Source organism: Rhinatrema bivittatum, chromosome 3, assembly GCF_901001135.1.
Source record: "Rhinatrema bivittatum chromosome 3, aRhiBiv1.1, whole genome shotgun sequence".
Lineage (NCBI taxonomy): Eukaryota > Metazoa > Chordata > Amphibia > Gymnophiona > Rhinatrematidae > Rhinatrema > Rhinatrema bivittatum.
Window position 1 is genome coordinate 225,005,506 of NC_042617.1, and position 17,954 is coordinate 225,023,459.

A 17,954-nucleotide genomic window follows, 5' to 3' on the forward strand; every position below is an offset into this window, starting at 1 on the left:
GACGATCTTCCTGGTGGCCATCAGCTCCTCACGTCGCATCTCCGAACTTCAGGCACTGTCCTGTCGGGAGCCATATCTCCGATTTACCGAAGAGGGTGTCTCCTTGCGTACGGTTCCTTCGTTCCTCCCTAAGGTAGTTTCGGCGTTTCACCTCAACCAGTCGAATTGCCTTCCTTTTCATCGACGGATTCCCGGGAGCTCCACAAGCTGGATGTCAAGCGATGTTTGCTTCAATATCTGGCAGTCACCAATGAGTTTCGCCTCTTGGATCATCTGTTCGTCCTCTGGTCGGGACCTAAGAAGGGTTGTATGGCTTCCAAGGCGACCATTGCCCGTTGGCTGAAGGGCTCAATTGCAGTCGCATATCTCGGAGTCAGAAAGCAGCCTCTGTTGGCGGTCAGAACGCATTCCCTTCGCTCTCAAGCTACTTCCTGGGCTGAAAGTTCGTCTGTATCTTCACAGGAGATCTGCAGGGCGGCCACGTGGAAGTCTGTCCATACTTTCGCATGGCACTATCGTCTGGATATCAGGGCACCGGTGTTTGGCTCCTTCGGGGATAGCGTCCTTCGAGCGGGGCTGTTCACGGCCCATCCATTGTAGGGAAGCTTGGGTACATCCCACCGTCTGGACTGATCCTGGTACATACAGGGAAATGAAAATTATTCCTTACCTGCTAATTTTCGTTCCTGTAGTACCATGGATCAGTCCAGACGCCCTCCCTGATCTTGGGGGTTATCCGTGGGATACACCGCTGCTCGAGTGTCTTTCCGCCTATCCTCTCTGTGCCCTGGTTTCCCAGGGGTTGTTTTTTGTACATGGTTCTGTTGGCAAGTTCCCATTGGGGTAATGTTAACGCAGTTCTCAAATTTTTTACCATTTTGCCTTGTTGGGCTTTTAATTACTTGATCCCTCTATGTCTTCTATTGATTGGCTTTGCTAGTCTAGATTACTGAGGAATGAGGTAAGGGAAGGGAGGTTATATAGTGCCTCCCCTCGAGTTTTGTTCTGACTCCATCTGCTGGACGGGGGACATAACCCACCGTCTGGACTGATCCATGGTACTACAGGAACGAAAATTAGCAGGTAAGGAATAATTTTCATATGAGATGCTTGCTCCACTTAAAACCTCCACTACTCCCTCTGGCCCCTGCTTGGGACCTTAACGTAGTTTTGGGATGGCTCATGAAACCTCCGTTTGAGCCTCTCCACTCCTGTGATCTCCATTATCTCACGAGGAAAGCAGTTTTCCTTCTAGCTATCACGTCCGCTCGCAGGGTTACCTTCTAGCTATCACATCCGCCTTACACTAAAATTCTGCATGACAGGGTAGTGCTCCGCACTCACCCTAAATTTTTACCAAAGGTAGTGTTGGAATTTCATATCAATCAATCTATTATCCTACCTATCTCTTTTCCCAGGCCCCATTCAAACCCAGGAGAACAGGCTCTGCATTCCTTGGACTGCAAACGTGCCCTAGCCTTCTATCTAGACTGCATGTCGGCCCACAGGAAATCCACTGAATTATTTGTTTCTTACAATACCATCAAATTGGGAAATCCTGTGGGAAAGCAGACCCTCTCCTCCTGGTTAGCGAACTGTATTTCTTTCTGTTACCTGCAAGTAGGCATTCCGCTGCAAGACTGTGTAAAAGCACTCTCTGTCAGGGCCATGGTGACATCAGTAGCGCACCTTCATTCGGTGCCGCTTGCTGATGTTTGTAAGGCTGCTACCTGGAGTTCTCGCCATACCTTTGCAGCCCATTATTACTTAGATAAGTCTGGCACACAGGATTCCATCTTTGGCCAGTCTGTTCTAAGCAACTTGTTTTCTGTTTAACTTCCCAACATCCTTCCACCGACCGGTTCAGGTATCAGGATGCCCTCCTAACCAAATTCCACCCCTGATGTTGTGCATGTGGTGCTTTGCTCGGGCATCCTCAGCTCGGTATTCACCCATATGTGAGGACTACCATCCTGCTTGTCCTGTGAGAAAGCAGAGTTGCTTACCTGTAACAGGTGTTCTCACAGGACAGCAGGATGTTAGTCCTCATGAAACCCGCCCGCTACCCAGCGGAGTTGGGTTCGTTTACGTTTTCTTATTTTATTTTTTGCACGTACTTTTTACTATAAGTCGAGACTGACGGGTGACCCCTGCTGGATGCAGGATCAGTCCATTGCTGGGCATCCCCAGTAGGTGCCAGTCAAAGTTCTAGAAACGTTGACAAAAGTGTTCTGTGATTGGGTTCCATCCTGATGATGTCACCCATATGTGAGGACTAACATCCTGCTGTCCTGTGAGAACACCTGTTACAGGTATGGAACTCTGCTTAATTATTTACTGTTGTTTAATTTTCTCCCCTTTATATCTTGGTTGACTTTTATCTTGAGCTTAGTGGGTTTGAAGTTTTAAAGAGTTAATTTCATGAACTTTTTACTGCCTTTTTTAGATTAGAATATAAACTGACTTTTCTGGACTTTGACAAAACTGGGTGAGAACAAACTGAAGGAATGTAGAAAACTGTATAGAGCACATGATATGCACGCAGGGATGTATATCACAGCGCTTGAGAAAATTATACAAAGATTAAATATAAAATACATTAACATCTATGGTGCACTTTTACCATAATTTGATTTCTTCAAGTATTTTGTCAAATGTTGGATGTTTTATAAAATTTGACAGTTTATTAAACCTTTTGGTGTGACTCTCTAAAAGGCGAAGTTTAAAACCCCTATGCATGTTAAAGCTGGGAGATACACGCAGAAATGGACTGGCGCATGCTGCGTGTATTTTAAAAATCAGGCGAGTATGCGCACTAAATATTTTTTTTGCAAAAAAGGGGCGGGGTATGGGTGTGGTCTGAGCAGGGTATGGTCGTTCCTAGATTTCTCAATGAAATCTGTGCATAAGTATTTATGCGCACAAGTGTATGCCGGAGTCCCCTTCTACGTAATTTTCTTCTGCTATGGATGGCATGTAATTCCTGAAACAAAAATACTAAAGAGATTAGCGATGTTTTAAGGATTAGGGGTAAAAGGGAGGCTATTAACAAGGGGTTAGGAAGTCCAATCTTTTAACTGGGCGAACTGGAGAAAATGGACTGGAGAATGGACTTGAGAACCTGGTAATTGCGTCACCTGCATATGTACCGAAATCCCCTCATGTACGCGGTAGAGACGGCATGTACGCGCACACGCGCAGTCATATAAAATTGTTCAAACGTATGCACATACAGCATTTTATCTCATGCATGCATATATGCACGTACATTATAAAATGGCCATGCTCATTAGTGCAAGCCAGCACTCACACATTTATGTGCACCCACGTGGTTGATTACTGTCCTCAGCTTTTCTCTTAGGACAAGTAGGATGGTAGTCCTCACATGTGGGTGACATTATCCAATGGAGCCCAGCACGGAAAACTTTTGTCAAAGTTTCTAGAATCTTTGACCACCAACTGAGCATGCCTAGCATGCTGCTGTTTGCGCATCCACAAGAAGTCCCCCTTCAGTCTCTGTTTCCTTGGTACAATTGACTTGCGATTCGTGGAACTCTGCTCTTTTCCTTGTTTTCTTGCAAGAAAAGTGTCTTTTTCCCATTTTTTATCATCTGGTCCCCCTTCTTGGTCGGTGCCTCCTCGGTGCGATACGTAAAAACTCCTATTGTCCGACTTCTTGTGGTCAATTTCTGGCTTTCGCCTCCTGGTGACCACTGGTCATCAACCGTGCATCGGGCTTTTTTCCTATGGCATCGTCCGGCTTTCATCGGTGCCCTCAGTGCCCATGGATCATGTTTATCACGGATCCACTTGAGGTTAGTATGCTCTGCATGGGAGCTTCACACAATGTCCGAGGGTATCAGCTGTGTGACCAGGTAACCTCCAAAGGCCGTCGTGCATGCCTGAATAAGATGGAGAAGCTTTTTGGTCCTAAAAAATCCACTCCATCCACACCCGCATCGGAGTCATCGACGCTGAAGGGTCGAGGGGAACCCCTTGAACGCTCCCTCTCACCACTCTTCTCTCCACTTCTGCACAGGATTGCGAAAATGGTGACCAATCCTGCAAGATCTCACCCGTTTCCAGGATGTCTGGATCCCCCACCGCCTCAGCACTGGGGAAAGACCGGGCCAAGCACTGGGAGTCCTGCAAGCATCGACACCGGTCACCGTCAGCGTGCGGTACTGACGGCCATTGTACCACCACCTAAGAGGCCCCATTCCTCAGAGGCCCCATCCTCCATATCCAGGAGTCCCAGGCGTTCCCCACCAGTATCAGTGTTTGGCACTGTGCCGCCTCAGAGGACTGAGGACGAGCCAGTGACTCTTCGTCCCCTTCCCTCAGTTCTGGCTTCCCCGGACTTTCAGGAGGAGTTGGACTGCAGGGTGCAGACCGTGGTGCTCAGAGCTCTTCAGAGCGTCGAGCCACCCGCACCTCTGGTCCCCATGCCTGTGTCAGAGCCCCCGCCATCTATTTTGCCACCCCTGCTCGAGTGTTTGGACAACTTGTTAGGTGCCCTACCAATGCAACTGGTGCCCAAAGGACCTTCAGTTCTCCAGTGGTCACCGATGCCCCCGACAGGAGCAATTCCTATCATTGGATCCTCGGAGGCGGAAGATGCGGCCGGTGCCGCGTTCCCGAGGTCTCCGTTTCCCAAGCCATTACCAGGGTCTTCTGGCCTCCCGCGTCCCTCGGTGCCCGTTCCTCCCGATACCTGGGGAACCATCAATTTCCATGGGGTCCTCCATGCCTCCGAAGCCATCAGAGCCCAGGGCTGGGATGCCTTACAGGCCTCGCCCGAACGGCGCTGGCCTTACTGAGGAGGAAGGGACTTATGACCCTTGGGAAGATGATTCCTCGGTGTCCTCATCCGAATATTCGGACGACCCCCTCTCTGAACCTTCCCCACCTGAGAAAAGGTGTTTGTCTCCCCCGAGGATCTCTCCTTCGCAGGATTTGTCAGGGCCATGGCCGAGGCTATTTCTTTCCAGCTCCTTATGGAAGAGGATGCGTGACATAAAATGCTGAAAGTGCTTCAGTTTGTTGACACTCCTAAGGAAATCGTGGCGATTCCCATCCATGACATATTTAAAGATCATCTCCTCCGGATGTGGGAATACCTGATCTCTATATCCCCCGTTAACAGGAAGGCGAATGCCACCTATTTGGTACAGCATGCCGTGGTGTTCGAGAAGTGGCACCTCCCCCTACCAGTCAGTGGTTGTGAAGAATGCCCTGAAGAAAGTCAGGTGCTCCCATACCCACGCTTCTGCCGCCCCCCCCCCCCCCCTGTGGCAAGAACATTGGAAGCTTGATTCCTTTGGCAGGAAGGTCTTTCGGGGCACTATGCCTGTCGCCCGCATTGCCGCTTACTAGTTGTACATGACCCAGTACCACCGGAATCTCTGGAAGAGAGTCCAGGATCTTGCATAGAGTCTGCCTCAACAGCAAAGGGAGGCATTCTCGGCTATCGTCCTGCTGAGTTTAGAGGCTGGCAAACATGAGGTGCACTCCACCTAAGATGTCTTTGAAAAGGTGGCATGCATGGCCGCGATGGGCATAGGCGCCTGTAGGATGCCTGGCTCAGAGCTTCTGACCTCCGCCTAGAGTTACTGGAGAAGCGAGCTGACCTCCCCTGCACAGATGACAATCACTTTGGGGAAAAGGTCCAAGATGCAGTAGCGCAATTACATAAGAATATAGGAAAATGCCAAACTGGATCAGACCAAGGGTCCATAAAGCCCAGCATCCTGTTTCCAACAGTGGCCAATCCACTGTACCCAAAAACTAAGTCTATTCCATGTTACCATTGCTAATGGCAGTGGCTATTCTCTAAGTGAACTTAATAGCAGGTAATGGACTTCTCCTCCAAGAACTTATCCAATCCTTTTTTAAACACAGCTATACTAACTGCACTAACCACATCCTCTGGCAACAAATTCCAGAGTTTAATTGTGCGTTGAGTAAAAAAGAACTTTCTCCGATTAGTTTTAAAATGCCCCATGCTAACTTCATGGAGTGCCCCCTAGTCTTTCTACTATCCGAAAGAGTAATAACCGATTCACATCTATCCGTTCTAGACCTCTCATGATTTTAAACACCTCTATCATATCCCCCCTCAGTCATCTCTTCTCCAAGCTGAAAAGTCCTAACCTCTTTAGTCTTTCCTCATAGGGGAGTTGTTCCATTCCCCTTATCATTTTGGTAGCCCTTCTCTGTACCTTCTCCATCGCAATTATATCTTTTTTGAGATGCGGCGACCAGTTGAAGGACCACCATGACGCCCTTCAACAGCTTTCAGCTAGTACTTCCAACGCCACTTCCTCAGTCAGGAAACCTTCCAGGCCAGGACCCTGATGGCCCTTCTGTAGGCAGAGGAAGTATTATCCTCTGGCCTCCTGGGCTCGCTCACCACTCATTAGCTCCAGGAGCTACCCTCGCCAGCAGCGAGCACACAAGCCCCAGCTATGGGCTTTTGACTAGCAGCGATGGAGCATGAGTCAGTTGAGTGCATCCCTGATGCCGGATCCCCCAGTGGGAAGCAGTCTCATTGGCTTCGCCCATCGCTGGGAGGAGGACAATTCGGACAGATGGGTCCTTTCCATAATCCATCAGATGTACGGTCTCAATTTCAGACATCTCTCAGGCACCTCTTCCACATGTCCATCGTGGGGTTTGTCCGCCCTGCAGGTCATACTTCAAATAGAACTCTCCACCTTACTTGCAGCAGGTGCGGTAGAGCCGGTTTTTCGCCCACAGCAGGGCTGAGGGTTCTATTTGTGGTATTTCCTAATCTCAAAAAGGAACAACGGCTTACACCCCATCCTCGACCTCAGGGCGCTGAACAAGTTTCTCTCAAGAGAAAAGTTCAATATGGTCTCTCTGGGTATGTTGATTGCCCTCCTTAAAAGAGGAGACTGGCTCTGCTCCCTTGATCTCAAGGAAGCTTACTCTCATATAGCCATTTTCCCTGGCCACAGAAAATACCTCCGCTTCATGGTGGGGAAGACACATTACACTGGTAAACAAATTTCTGGGAACATTCTGTTTTCTCCACATCATTCGGTGAAACAAGTAGATTTTAACAAGCTGAAAACTAAATGCACTTATTATGTCTGTATCACGTACCGTTTGCCAGGAAAATGTGATATACATTAAGCATTGTTACGTGTCTGTAGCGGCATAAGCTATAATGGCAATGTTGGCACTAGAAAACAAAACTAAAAATGTTTTGCCGCAGATTTTTGTTTGTAATCACTGTTCACGGATGAGAGTCCGTGTTTTTTGTTTGTAATCACTTCGCGGATGAGAGTCCAACAAGAGCCACCCAGCATGATGGGGTTCCACTTGCCATGATACCGTTTCTCCATTTTGACAATGTCTTGATGAAACCTTTCACCATGTTCGTCACTCACAGCACCAAGGTTGTCTGGGAAGAAGTCCAACTGGGAATGAAGAAAATGTATCTTCAATGACATGTTGCACTTAATCAATTTGTATGCCTGAAGCAGATTTTCAACCTGTTCGACATAATCTGCTGCCTTATAGTTACCTAGAAAGTTACAAACGACATTCTTGAAGACTGTCCATGCAATACGTTCTGTAGCTTGCAGATGTCCATCAAAGTGGCTGTCCTTCATCACAGCTCGGATTTGTGGGCAACGAAAACACCTTATTTTATCTTGGCGTCACTTATGCATGGAAACATTTGCTGTAAATGATTTTGCTGCTTTGCTTTGCTTGTTCATTGCCTTAACGAAGTTTTTCATTAGCCCAAGTTTGATATGCAGAGGTGGAAGAAATATCTTATTTGGATCCACCAATGGGTCGTGCGCAATATTCTTCTGCCCTTTAACCAACTTCTTGCGGAGAGGCCAGACTTTTCTGACGTATTGCAAATCTCTTGCTCGACTGTCCCACTCACAAAGGAAGACTTAATACTTGGTGTAACCAAGCTGCAGACCCAGTAGAATTGCAACTACCTTGAGATCACCACACAAATTCCAGTTGTACCTCGAGTACTCAATTTGGTTCAGCAGTAGCTGCATGTTCTCATACATTTCTTTCATATGAACGGCTTGTCCGACAGGTATTGATGGGTAGATATTGCCATTGTGCAGCAAAACAACCTTCAAACTTAAAATTGATGAATCAATAAACAGTCAGCATTCTGTTGGGTTGTGGTCACATCCGAGAGCATAAAACAATCCATTGATGTCACATCAAAAAGTCAGACTGTCTACTTGGTTGAAATATTTTGTCAAATCTTCATGACGGCTGCGAAATACTGAAATTTTCATATCAAATGACAAAAGATTCCATTCTTGCAGCTTTGTCCCAAGCAGCTCCACCTGACTCTTTGATAAAGCCAAATTTCTGACCAGATCGTTCAGCTCTGACTGAGATATTAAATGAGGATCGCTGGATGTTGATGGCACAAAGTCAGGATCAGCTGCAGCTTCCATGTGCGATGGCGTGCCATCATTGCCTACCTCATCATCCTCTTCATTAAGTGTCCACCCCTGGCGGTTTTGGAACAGGAAGACTGTCATCATACAGCACTGGTCTCATTGCCGACGCAAGGTTAGGGTACTCAATAAACTTCCTGTTCTTTGAGTATCCTGACGCATTTGTCATGCAGAAGTAACAGTCAGTTATATGATCTTTCTGTTCCTTCCATGTCATTGGGATGGCAAACGGCATGGATGGTCGCACACCTTTCAGCCAACCTTGCAGACTACTAGCGCAATATGCACAACATATATGAGGAGCCTATGCCCTGTCCTGGTCACCAGTTTTGCACACACATTATAACTCGTATGCCTTCTTAATGAGTGCAGTCATACTCCTTTTATGTGCTTGCAGAGTAAACTCACCACAGATGTGTCACGGCTATTACGACATTGGCGCGACATTTCATAAAGTATATGAAATTAAATCCACAAGTTTTAAACTCAACAGATGTTGCATAAGAGACTACTCATTGCCGCTGCTTATATAAGGCTGCTTCATCATGGAAACAAGTTGGAATCTTGCAGCCTAGCTGGGGCTTGCCCGAGCATGTTATGGCATGATCATGCAGAATTTCTTGGTGGTATTTTAAAAAAAGTTAGTCTCTGTTACATGTTATATTGCTTATGGCAATCAAAAATACGACATGAATTTTAAAAATCATAAAACTACTGTCCAGCAAGAAAATATATACACACGAGATTGTTTTAAAATGTCACAATTATTGTAACACAACAGTGGCCATTTCTCAAAAACTTTGTGATGTACAAATTCCAAAGTAATATCTGTGATTATCATCACAAAATCTATTTGGAACACCAAAAAGCCTGAAGGAAACAAAAACTCTGTTTACCAGTGTTATCAGTACAAGGTGCTGCCTTTTGGGTTGGCCTCATTCCCTTGCGTCGTCACCAAATGCCCAGCAAGGATGGCTGTATACCTCAGGCGTCATGCAGTGCATGTTTTTCCGTACCTAGACTACTGGTTATTCAAGAGTAATTCCCATGCAGGGGCACTGAGTGCGTTGACCCTGACAGTGCGGACTCTACAAGCCTTGGGGTTCATGACCAACTACCCAAAGTCTCAACTCTGTCCATCTCCTCAGCTGGACGTTATAGCAGCTAGACTGGACACGAAGCAGGCAAAGGCGTTTTTGCCCCACGACTGGGCTCTTGCCCTCACCTCGCTGGTGTCCTTCATCCTCAGCAGCTGTCGGGTGACTGCCTGCCTTCTGCTCTGTGTTCTGGGCCACATGACAGTTTCTGTCTGTTACCACTCTAGCCCGTTTCTGCATATGAAGGGCTCAGTGGACCTTGCGGTCACAATGGCAACAAGCATCTCAGGATCTCGAGACTTGCGTTGCAGTCATGGAACTTCTTTGGGCATCTCTGTCATGGTGGGAAAACCTCTCCAATTTGGAATGAGGGATTCCCTACTTCACTGTTCCGCCTCAAGCAATGCTCACCACTGACGCCTCTCCTCAAGGCAGGGAGCCCATGTGGACATCTTCCACGCGCAGGGTCCCTGTACTGCTTACGAAGCCTGCTGTCAAATAAACTTTCTGGAGCTTCGGGTTTTCAGAGACCAGTTGTCGCCCAAAGTTGTCCTGTTCTGGATGGACAATCAGGTGGCAGTGTGGCATTTCAACAAACAAGGAGGCATGGATTTGTTCCTCCTCTGGGCCCTGTCATAGGGGATGTCATCATCGGTGATGTACCTGCCCGGGACTCTGAATGTGCTGGCGGACTGACTGAGTTGATCCTTCCAGCCTCACAAATGGTCCCTCAATCCGGAGGTAGCAGCCAAACTCTTTCTTCAGTGGGGCACACCACATATGGACCTCTTTGCCTCACCGCACAATCACATGGTGAGCAGATTCTGCTCCCTGTTGTCAGGGGCAGACATCTGGCCTGTGATGCCTTCTCCTTCCACTAGGGAGAGGGGGTCTGCTGTATGCGTACTCTCCTCTCGGAGATCCTGCTGAAGCTTGAACAGGACAGAAGGACCTTTTGGCCCCCGACAGATCTGGTTCCCTCTCCTGCGGGACCTGTCTATCAGTCCCCTCCATCCGGCTGGGGAACACGCCCAACCTGATCACGCAGAACCAGGGTGCCCTGTGCCATCCTAACCTTCGGGCGTTCGCCCTAATGGTTTGGATGTTGAGCACTTAGTCCTTTGGCCCTTGGCCCTCTCGGACAGTTTCTCCCAGGTGCTGGTGGCTTCCAGGAAACCTTCCACCCGGAAGTCCTGCAGTTTGAAGTGGAGAAGATTCTCTACTTGGTGTGCGGTGCATAGCTTGGATCCATTTTCATGCCCCCCTTTCCCAGCTATTGGATAACTTGAGGCACCTTTCCGAGTCTGGGCTTCAAACCAGCTCAGTCAGGGTTCATCTTAGTGCTGTTAGTGCGTACCATCGAAGTGTCGCTGGCACACCCATATTGGTGCAGCATTTAGTAGGTCGTTTTATGAGGGGCCTGCTCCAGTTGAAGCCCCCTTTTCGGCCTCCTGTTGCGCCCTGGGACCTCAACATTGTCCTGGTGCTACTCATGCGTCCTCCCTTTGAGCCACTGCATTCCTCCGCCCCGAAGTTCCTAACCTGGAAAGTTATATTCCTGGTGGTGAATTCTTCGGCTTGTAGGGTCAGTGAGCTTCAGGTTACGTAGCCACCATACACGAGGTTCTTCCACGATCGTGTGATCTTACGTACACAACCTAAGTTCCTGCTTAAGGTTGTGACTGATTTCCACCTTAATCAGTCCATCGTTTTACCGACTTTCTTTCATAGGCCTCATTCCCACCCAAGGGAGTGGGCTCTTCATACTCTGGTCTGCAAGAGGGCCATGGTTTTCTGTTTAGATCGCACACAGGCAGTCCACTCAGCTCCTTTTGTCTTTCGATACCAATAGGCTGGGAATGGCGGTTGGTAAGCAGACTTTATCCAACTGGCTGGCAGATTGCATTGCCTTCCACTGTGTGCAAGCAAGCCTTCCGCTGGCTGACAGAGTTAAAGCTCACTCTGTGCGGGCAATGGCGATGTTAGTGTCTCACTGTGAGCAGTCCCTGTTGTCAAAATTTACCAAGCCGCAACATGGCGTTCTCTTCACACATTTGTAGCTCACTACTTCTTGGACAAGGATGGGCATCAGGAAAGTGCCTTTGGTCAATCTGCCCTGTGCAATCTTTTCCAGACCTGAACTCAACTCTTCCTACCTTGTGCCACTGGTGGGAGCCAGGCAATCTCCTGCTGACCAACAGAGCTGCAGTTATTGTTGTAACGTTGGCACTTTGTTCAGCACCTGTTGGTCTTACTGTTTGTGGAGACAGCCTGGAGTTTGGAATTCACCCACATGTGAGAACTACCATCTTGCTTGTCCTAGGAGAAAGTGCAGTTGCTTACCTGAAACAGGTGTTCTCCTAGGACAGCAGGATGTTAGTCCTGCTGTCCTAGGAGAGTTCTCCTTCCGGTTTGTTTTATTTTTTTTGCTCGTATTTTTGTATATTACGAGACCAAAGGGGGACGTCGTGTGGATGCATGGATAGCAGTATGCTGGACATGCTCAGTGTGCTGGTCAAAGCTTCTAGAAACTTTGATAAAAAGTTTACGAGGCGGGCTCCATCGGATGATGTCAACCACATGTGAAGACTAACATCCTGCTGTCCTAGGAGAACACCTGTTTACAGGTAAGCAACTGCGATTTCTCTCATTCTGTTTCTTTTGGATTAACAAAAAGCTTATTTATCCAGATCTTCTGAGAACATATATTTTAGAAAATGATTTTGGAAATCAAAATGATTTTCAGCCCTGGATTTAACTCTAAAGAAGTTAACAAAATGTGTTACTCCTTAGCCCTGTTTCATTTTTATTTATAATTTACAGTGAATTTATGAACACAAATCTATATATCTCAAATCAATTTTTTTTTTTTGTAGTTGCTAGATGCATACTTTAACCGAGCATCCAAGGACCAAAAGGAAAAATTCTTGAAAAACCATGGATTCTCCTTATTGGGAAATCAATTGTTCCTTCACCAGGGAACTCAAGGTCTGCTTGAGTGCTTGTTGGAAATGCTATTTGGACGATCTGTTCACCTTGATGAAGAGTGAGTAATTCTTTATGCTGAAGTTAAAAGGTCTCATTCTCCCAAAATGGTCTTCCTCTCCTTTTTTTTTTTTTTGTAATTTAAGTCTTCCTCTCCTTTTAACCTTTACCTCTCATTGAAAACAAAAAATAAAAAAAATATATATATATATATTGTTGGGGATATTTGGCCCCCAGAAATTGACATTGGTGGAATTCTGGGTCCTTTGGGACCCAGATCCAAACACCTAATAACTAATACAAAGTAACTTTGGAAAATCATAGATTTTGTTAACGTTAATTATTCTTTATATATACTAATCTTTACTGTGCACCTTATTGTATTGTTAAGCTGCTACTGATCTCAGCTTGAAGGCTGATAATCTAATATGTTGTATTCCCACTTTGAGTGGATTTCTTATTCAAGAAAGTGAACAATAAATTAAAAAAAAAATTAATATAATAGAAAACCCTTTATTTCCCATGAAAATATATTAAGAAAATAACTTTTTTCCACATGAATAAACATGTGGAAAAAAGATTTTAGACAGTGCTGGGAAGGAGCTGGCTGTCTTGGTACATGTGGGCACCAACGACATAGGAAAATGTAGGAGGGAGGTTCTGGAAGCCAAATTTAGGCTCTTAGGTAGAAAGCTTAAATCCAGTACCTCCAGGGTAGCATTCTCTGAAATGCTCCCTGTTCCACGCGCAGGTCACCAGATGCAGGCACAGCTCCAGAGTCTCAATGTGTGGATGAGACGATGGTGCAAGGAAAAGAGATTCAGTTTTGTTAGGAACTGGGGAACCTTTTGGGGAAGGGGGAGTCTCTTCCAAAGGGATGGGCTCCACCTTAACCAGAGACGGCTGAGAGGGGATATGATAGAGGTGTTTAAAATCATGAGAGGCCTAGAACGGGTAGATGTGAATCGGTTATTTACTCTTTTGGATAATAGAAAGACTAGGGGGCACTCTACGAAGTTAGCATGGGGCACATTTAAAACTAATCGGAGAAATTTCTTTTTGTATAGGCCGCCAGCGCGCGCAAGTCCTGGGGCTTCGTAAAAGGGGGGCGGGAGGGGGTGGGTCCGGGGGGGCGGGGCGAGTCGGCAGGCCGGTGTTTGTCTGGGGGCGTGTTCGGAGTCAGGGGGCGGTCTGGGCCGGGTCCGCGGGCATTGCGACGGTTCAGGGGCAGGCCAGGAGGGCGTTCCCGAGTTCCCCGGCATCCCCTGAGTCCCCCGGCATCCCCCGAGTCCCCCGGCACTGCGGCCTGTGCCGGGGGATACCAAGGCGGCGCGCGCAAGTTACGCCTGCGTTGGTTGTGCGAACAAAAGTACGCGCGCGCGTACTTTTTTAAGATCTACCTCTTAGTTTTTGTGCACTTGCCAGGTTCTTATGGCCTGGATTGGCCACTGTCGGAAACAGGATGCTGGGCTTGATGGACCCTTGGTCTGACCCAGTATGGCATGTTCTTATTCTTGTCAGTAACTCATATAGAAAGCATTAAATACTAAGATACACATATCAACATTAATTATTTCATTGTGCACAGTCAGAATACAGCTGTATACTCTGAACACAAATGTTTTGCAGTCCTCAAAATGACTTCATGATTTGCTGTCTGCTGCTCTGGAAGAGACAGCACAATGTACCCATCTTCACTCAGCAGTTCCAGTGGTGGATACTAGAATTTTGTAGTCCTTGGCCTAGCCAGATTACAGATATTTTGTAATTTTCATTTAATCAGTCCATCAATCAACTGTTCTCCCAGCTGAGTAAGAAACAGGCACTGTGTTTCTTGAGGTAATCTGCTCTTCCAAGCAGGATGATTTTTCATCCAAACAATAACATTGGCAATTGAACAACATTTATTTATTTATTTTATTTATTCTTGACAGCTGGGCAGCCCACAAGTATATTCCCCCACTCACACGGTACATTAAGGAACTCAATAAAAACCAGGATTACAGTGGGCTCTGGTAGAATTAGACCTGTGATGCGGAGACACACACTGTATGAAGTACAACAAGTACAAAATGCCTTCTCTATATTAAACACTGAAGAAGTTCTTGAGAAAAAGATTGAAGTGTTACCTGAAAAGAGAGAAAAAACCCAATGCATGCAGAAATTCCAGATCAGTAACCAAAGGAAAAAGCTCATTGTGATGGATGACTCTGTCATCAGTGGCACAACTGCAAAGGGAAAGAGTGAAGTGAATAACAAAACTCAACTAAAGTCTCAAAAGGAGTCCAGGAAAAGCAGTAACCTTAACGAGAAAAGCTAGAAAGCTATGACCACAAATGCTCATAGTTTGACCAATAAAATCCCAGGTCTGCAAGCCCTAATGGTGGAGGCGGACTTGGACGTTGTTGCTATCACAGAGACATGGTTCACAGAATCTCATGATTGGGATACAGCAAACCAGGCTATAACTTGTAACATGGGGAGGGAAATACATGCACTCCGTTCGCTGTCCTGGGCCCCCCTAATAAATACACAACACCCTTTTTGGCTTTAAATCAGGCCGCAGTTTATTAACTAACCCAAGCCCTTACAATCCACTTTAGCTATTGCAAACTGCCCCCCCTCCATTACCCCTTTTTCTTTTGTCCTCCACCACCTTGTCCCCAGTGTTGGAGCTGCCCCTCCCCCCTTTCCCACCTGCTCCGCCTCGCACCAGCGAGAGCAAGCTCTGCCGTGAACCTTAGCCCCATGGTTCTCCGGCCGTCCCGTGCAGCAGCCCCCCCAACTACACGAAGCATTCCCCCCCCTCCTCCACCACCAATTCCCCCCCTCCAGCATTCCAACATAATATGGGCTCGGGTTTTCCGCCACTGACAAGCCAACTTATGTCGACTTGTTCCCCCACTGGGGCCACTTACCCTTTACAAATTTCCTTCTCCTACCCCTATGGTAGGAAAGTATTAAACGGATCTATCCCCACTTCTAAAGAATGGAACCCCCCACCGTCTGGACCCCTCCATACTCCTGCTTCTATCACCCGATACCTGAATAGCTTACCCAAAATCCCCCCTACCACCCCATCCACTTTCCCCACAGAAAAGTCAACGATCCTCCCAATATGTGCCTTGCCGACCAGAACACTCTTGCTGTCATCCCGCATGCTCCAGATCCTGTACTCTCCCTGCGGGTATTTCAATGCTTTTCTCTCAAGCTCTGAAACAGAAGACACACTAATTAGTGAGCTTGAAGCACCTTCTCCCCTCCCCCACCCCCGTACCCGACCCCTGCAGTCTCACTTCCTCAGCCTTGACATCAGACAGTGAGCTTCCGCCGCCCTGAATATGAATCCCGCTGCTGGTAATCCAGCCGCTACCGCGTCAGAGACGAGCCATCTTGCATACGAGAAGGAGCCATCCTGCTTGGACGCCTCCTTATATCTGTTTTGTACTGCCTGAACAGGTCAAGCGGCTGCGCTCTTGGCTGACAGCTTGATGAATGTGCCCCCCCACCCCCCCCCATGCGTCTAGTTTGAAACTGTAAATGACACAACTTCGTCAACGTCGGCGTAGCTTACCTGTCTAGTAATTTGCTACCCCGACAAACGTGGGGCCCTTTCCTTCGCATTATGGCACGATTTAGCAACCAAAGTTGCCAAGTCTCAGGGCCCCGAAGAAAGCCCGCGAAAAGCTACTGGAAATAGTGCCACTTCGTATCCAGACCAGTCCTTTTTTTGTTTTTTTTGTTTTCCTCCGCCGCCACCCTGCTCCCGTCCACATAACATATCGGTAACCTCAACTCCCTGCATTCCCCTATACCCCGTTGCTCACCCCCAAGGACCTGTAACAACTGAAAGCTGACCGCTGGGTTCCCCATCCAACAAGTGTGAAGGATGAAAACAATCCAAATGCAATAGTACTGTGTCCTCCTCACAAACGATTACTTGGCCCCATCCCGACCAACCAACGCACTCTCTGGCCCAGTTCCCCTTTCCAACCATATGGCTGTAAGGGCCTAACCACTGTAGCACCGCCTGTGGATTCTGCCCCCACCCTGGGCCCTGAAACACGCCCGCTACTCTTCCACCCCGGCTCCTGAAAATAGCTACCCGCAGCCACGCGCCTTGTGGACCTCCGACCATCCCTGAAACAAACAGGCATACGACTCCGGCTACTCGCTTACTGCTTGTTAACCCTATTCGCCCCTATGTGCGCCTTCCGACACCAAAGGCCCATTCTGCACCGCTGGAACTTAATATGACCCTGCAGCCCTTATGGCTACTCTTGGTCTTGCTGCATACGCCTAGTCCCCACTGCCACCCATATTTCCCTACAGTCCTTATGATTGCTGTGGGCTTGCTTCAAATGCCTGACAGCTGGCTAACGAATGACCGTGTCTCGGACTCCTTTTTTTTTTTTTTTTATATATGCCATGGCTCTCACCTGGAAGAACCGTCTGAGGCACAATCGTTGAAGACCCCTGTGTGTCCGCGTACTCCTACTCGCGCCCTGACTCTGTACTGGATCTTATATCGCAAACCCTAAGCACACCCATTGTGCTAATCGATCTAATGCCCTCTCCCCTAACCTCTGTCCCCCTAGCCATGTGAGGTTAAAAAGCCCTGTGACATGGCTCCCCTTCTCCTTCCGTGCGCACGTTGTTGGTCCCTTCATGTGAACCTTTGCATTACCCTGTGTGTCCTTGAAATGGGTTGTGCGCTCTTGTATGCCGGTCAAGCAGTTCTGAAATCGCACCCCTGCACAAGGCAGGTGCCTGATGGTATCCCACCACACTTGCTCATTGCTGGGAGACCGGTCCCACTCCTCTCCTTCTCCTTATTGCCCTTCCTCTTCCCCGTCTTACCCGCACCAGCTTGCACTAAAATACTTTGTTCACGTATTTCCGCATCCTTATAGTGCTCCGCGGTTTACCGAGTATGCCGTCACTTCACTCTATCAGGGGTGCCCGACGATGGATAACCCTTATCCTGTTTATGCCCTAACCCAGTGGTACTCACCGGCCCTTCCCTGAGTACTAAGTTCCCAGAAAGGCGTCGTTAAATAGCTGCTATCTGAGCTGGAGCTCAAGGCGGTACCCTCCCTGTCATCGAACCCTTCTTACTTGCCTTAATTTGAAGCCTGTCTACCCCCTTCCATCCCCCGCTCTGGGAAGCCGGATCGTCGCCACTTCTCTGGCTCTGCTGTCTCAAATCACCTCTCGATGATTCTCTCGTGCCGCTGCGTTCTCTGGTTGCCTCTCTCTGCATTCCTCCATCGGTGCTGCTCCAGGATACGTCCATTCCTCCTCACCTGTAAGGAAGAAAGACCAGCCACAATACCCCTTCTATGCTCCTCCTACGCTTAGCCCATGCACCCTCTCCCAAACCCCTCGCCGTTTCCTCCCGGCA

The 17,954-nt window shown here is 47.9% G+C and overlaps 1 protein-coding gene across 1 annotated transcript in view; it reads left to right on the forward strand.

Annotated features, from left to right (window-relative positions):
• The window catches only part of LOC115087279 (lysosomal-trafficking regulator-like), a 1,534,685-nt gene that overhangs the window by 672,111 nt on the left and 844,620 nt on the right, over positions 1 to 17,954 (forward strand). Inside the window, 1 exon segment of the mRNA XM_029594260.1 lies at positions 12,442 to 12,611. Coding sequence (XP_029450120.1) covers positions 12,442 to 12,611 — 170 coding nt within the window.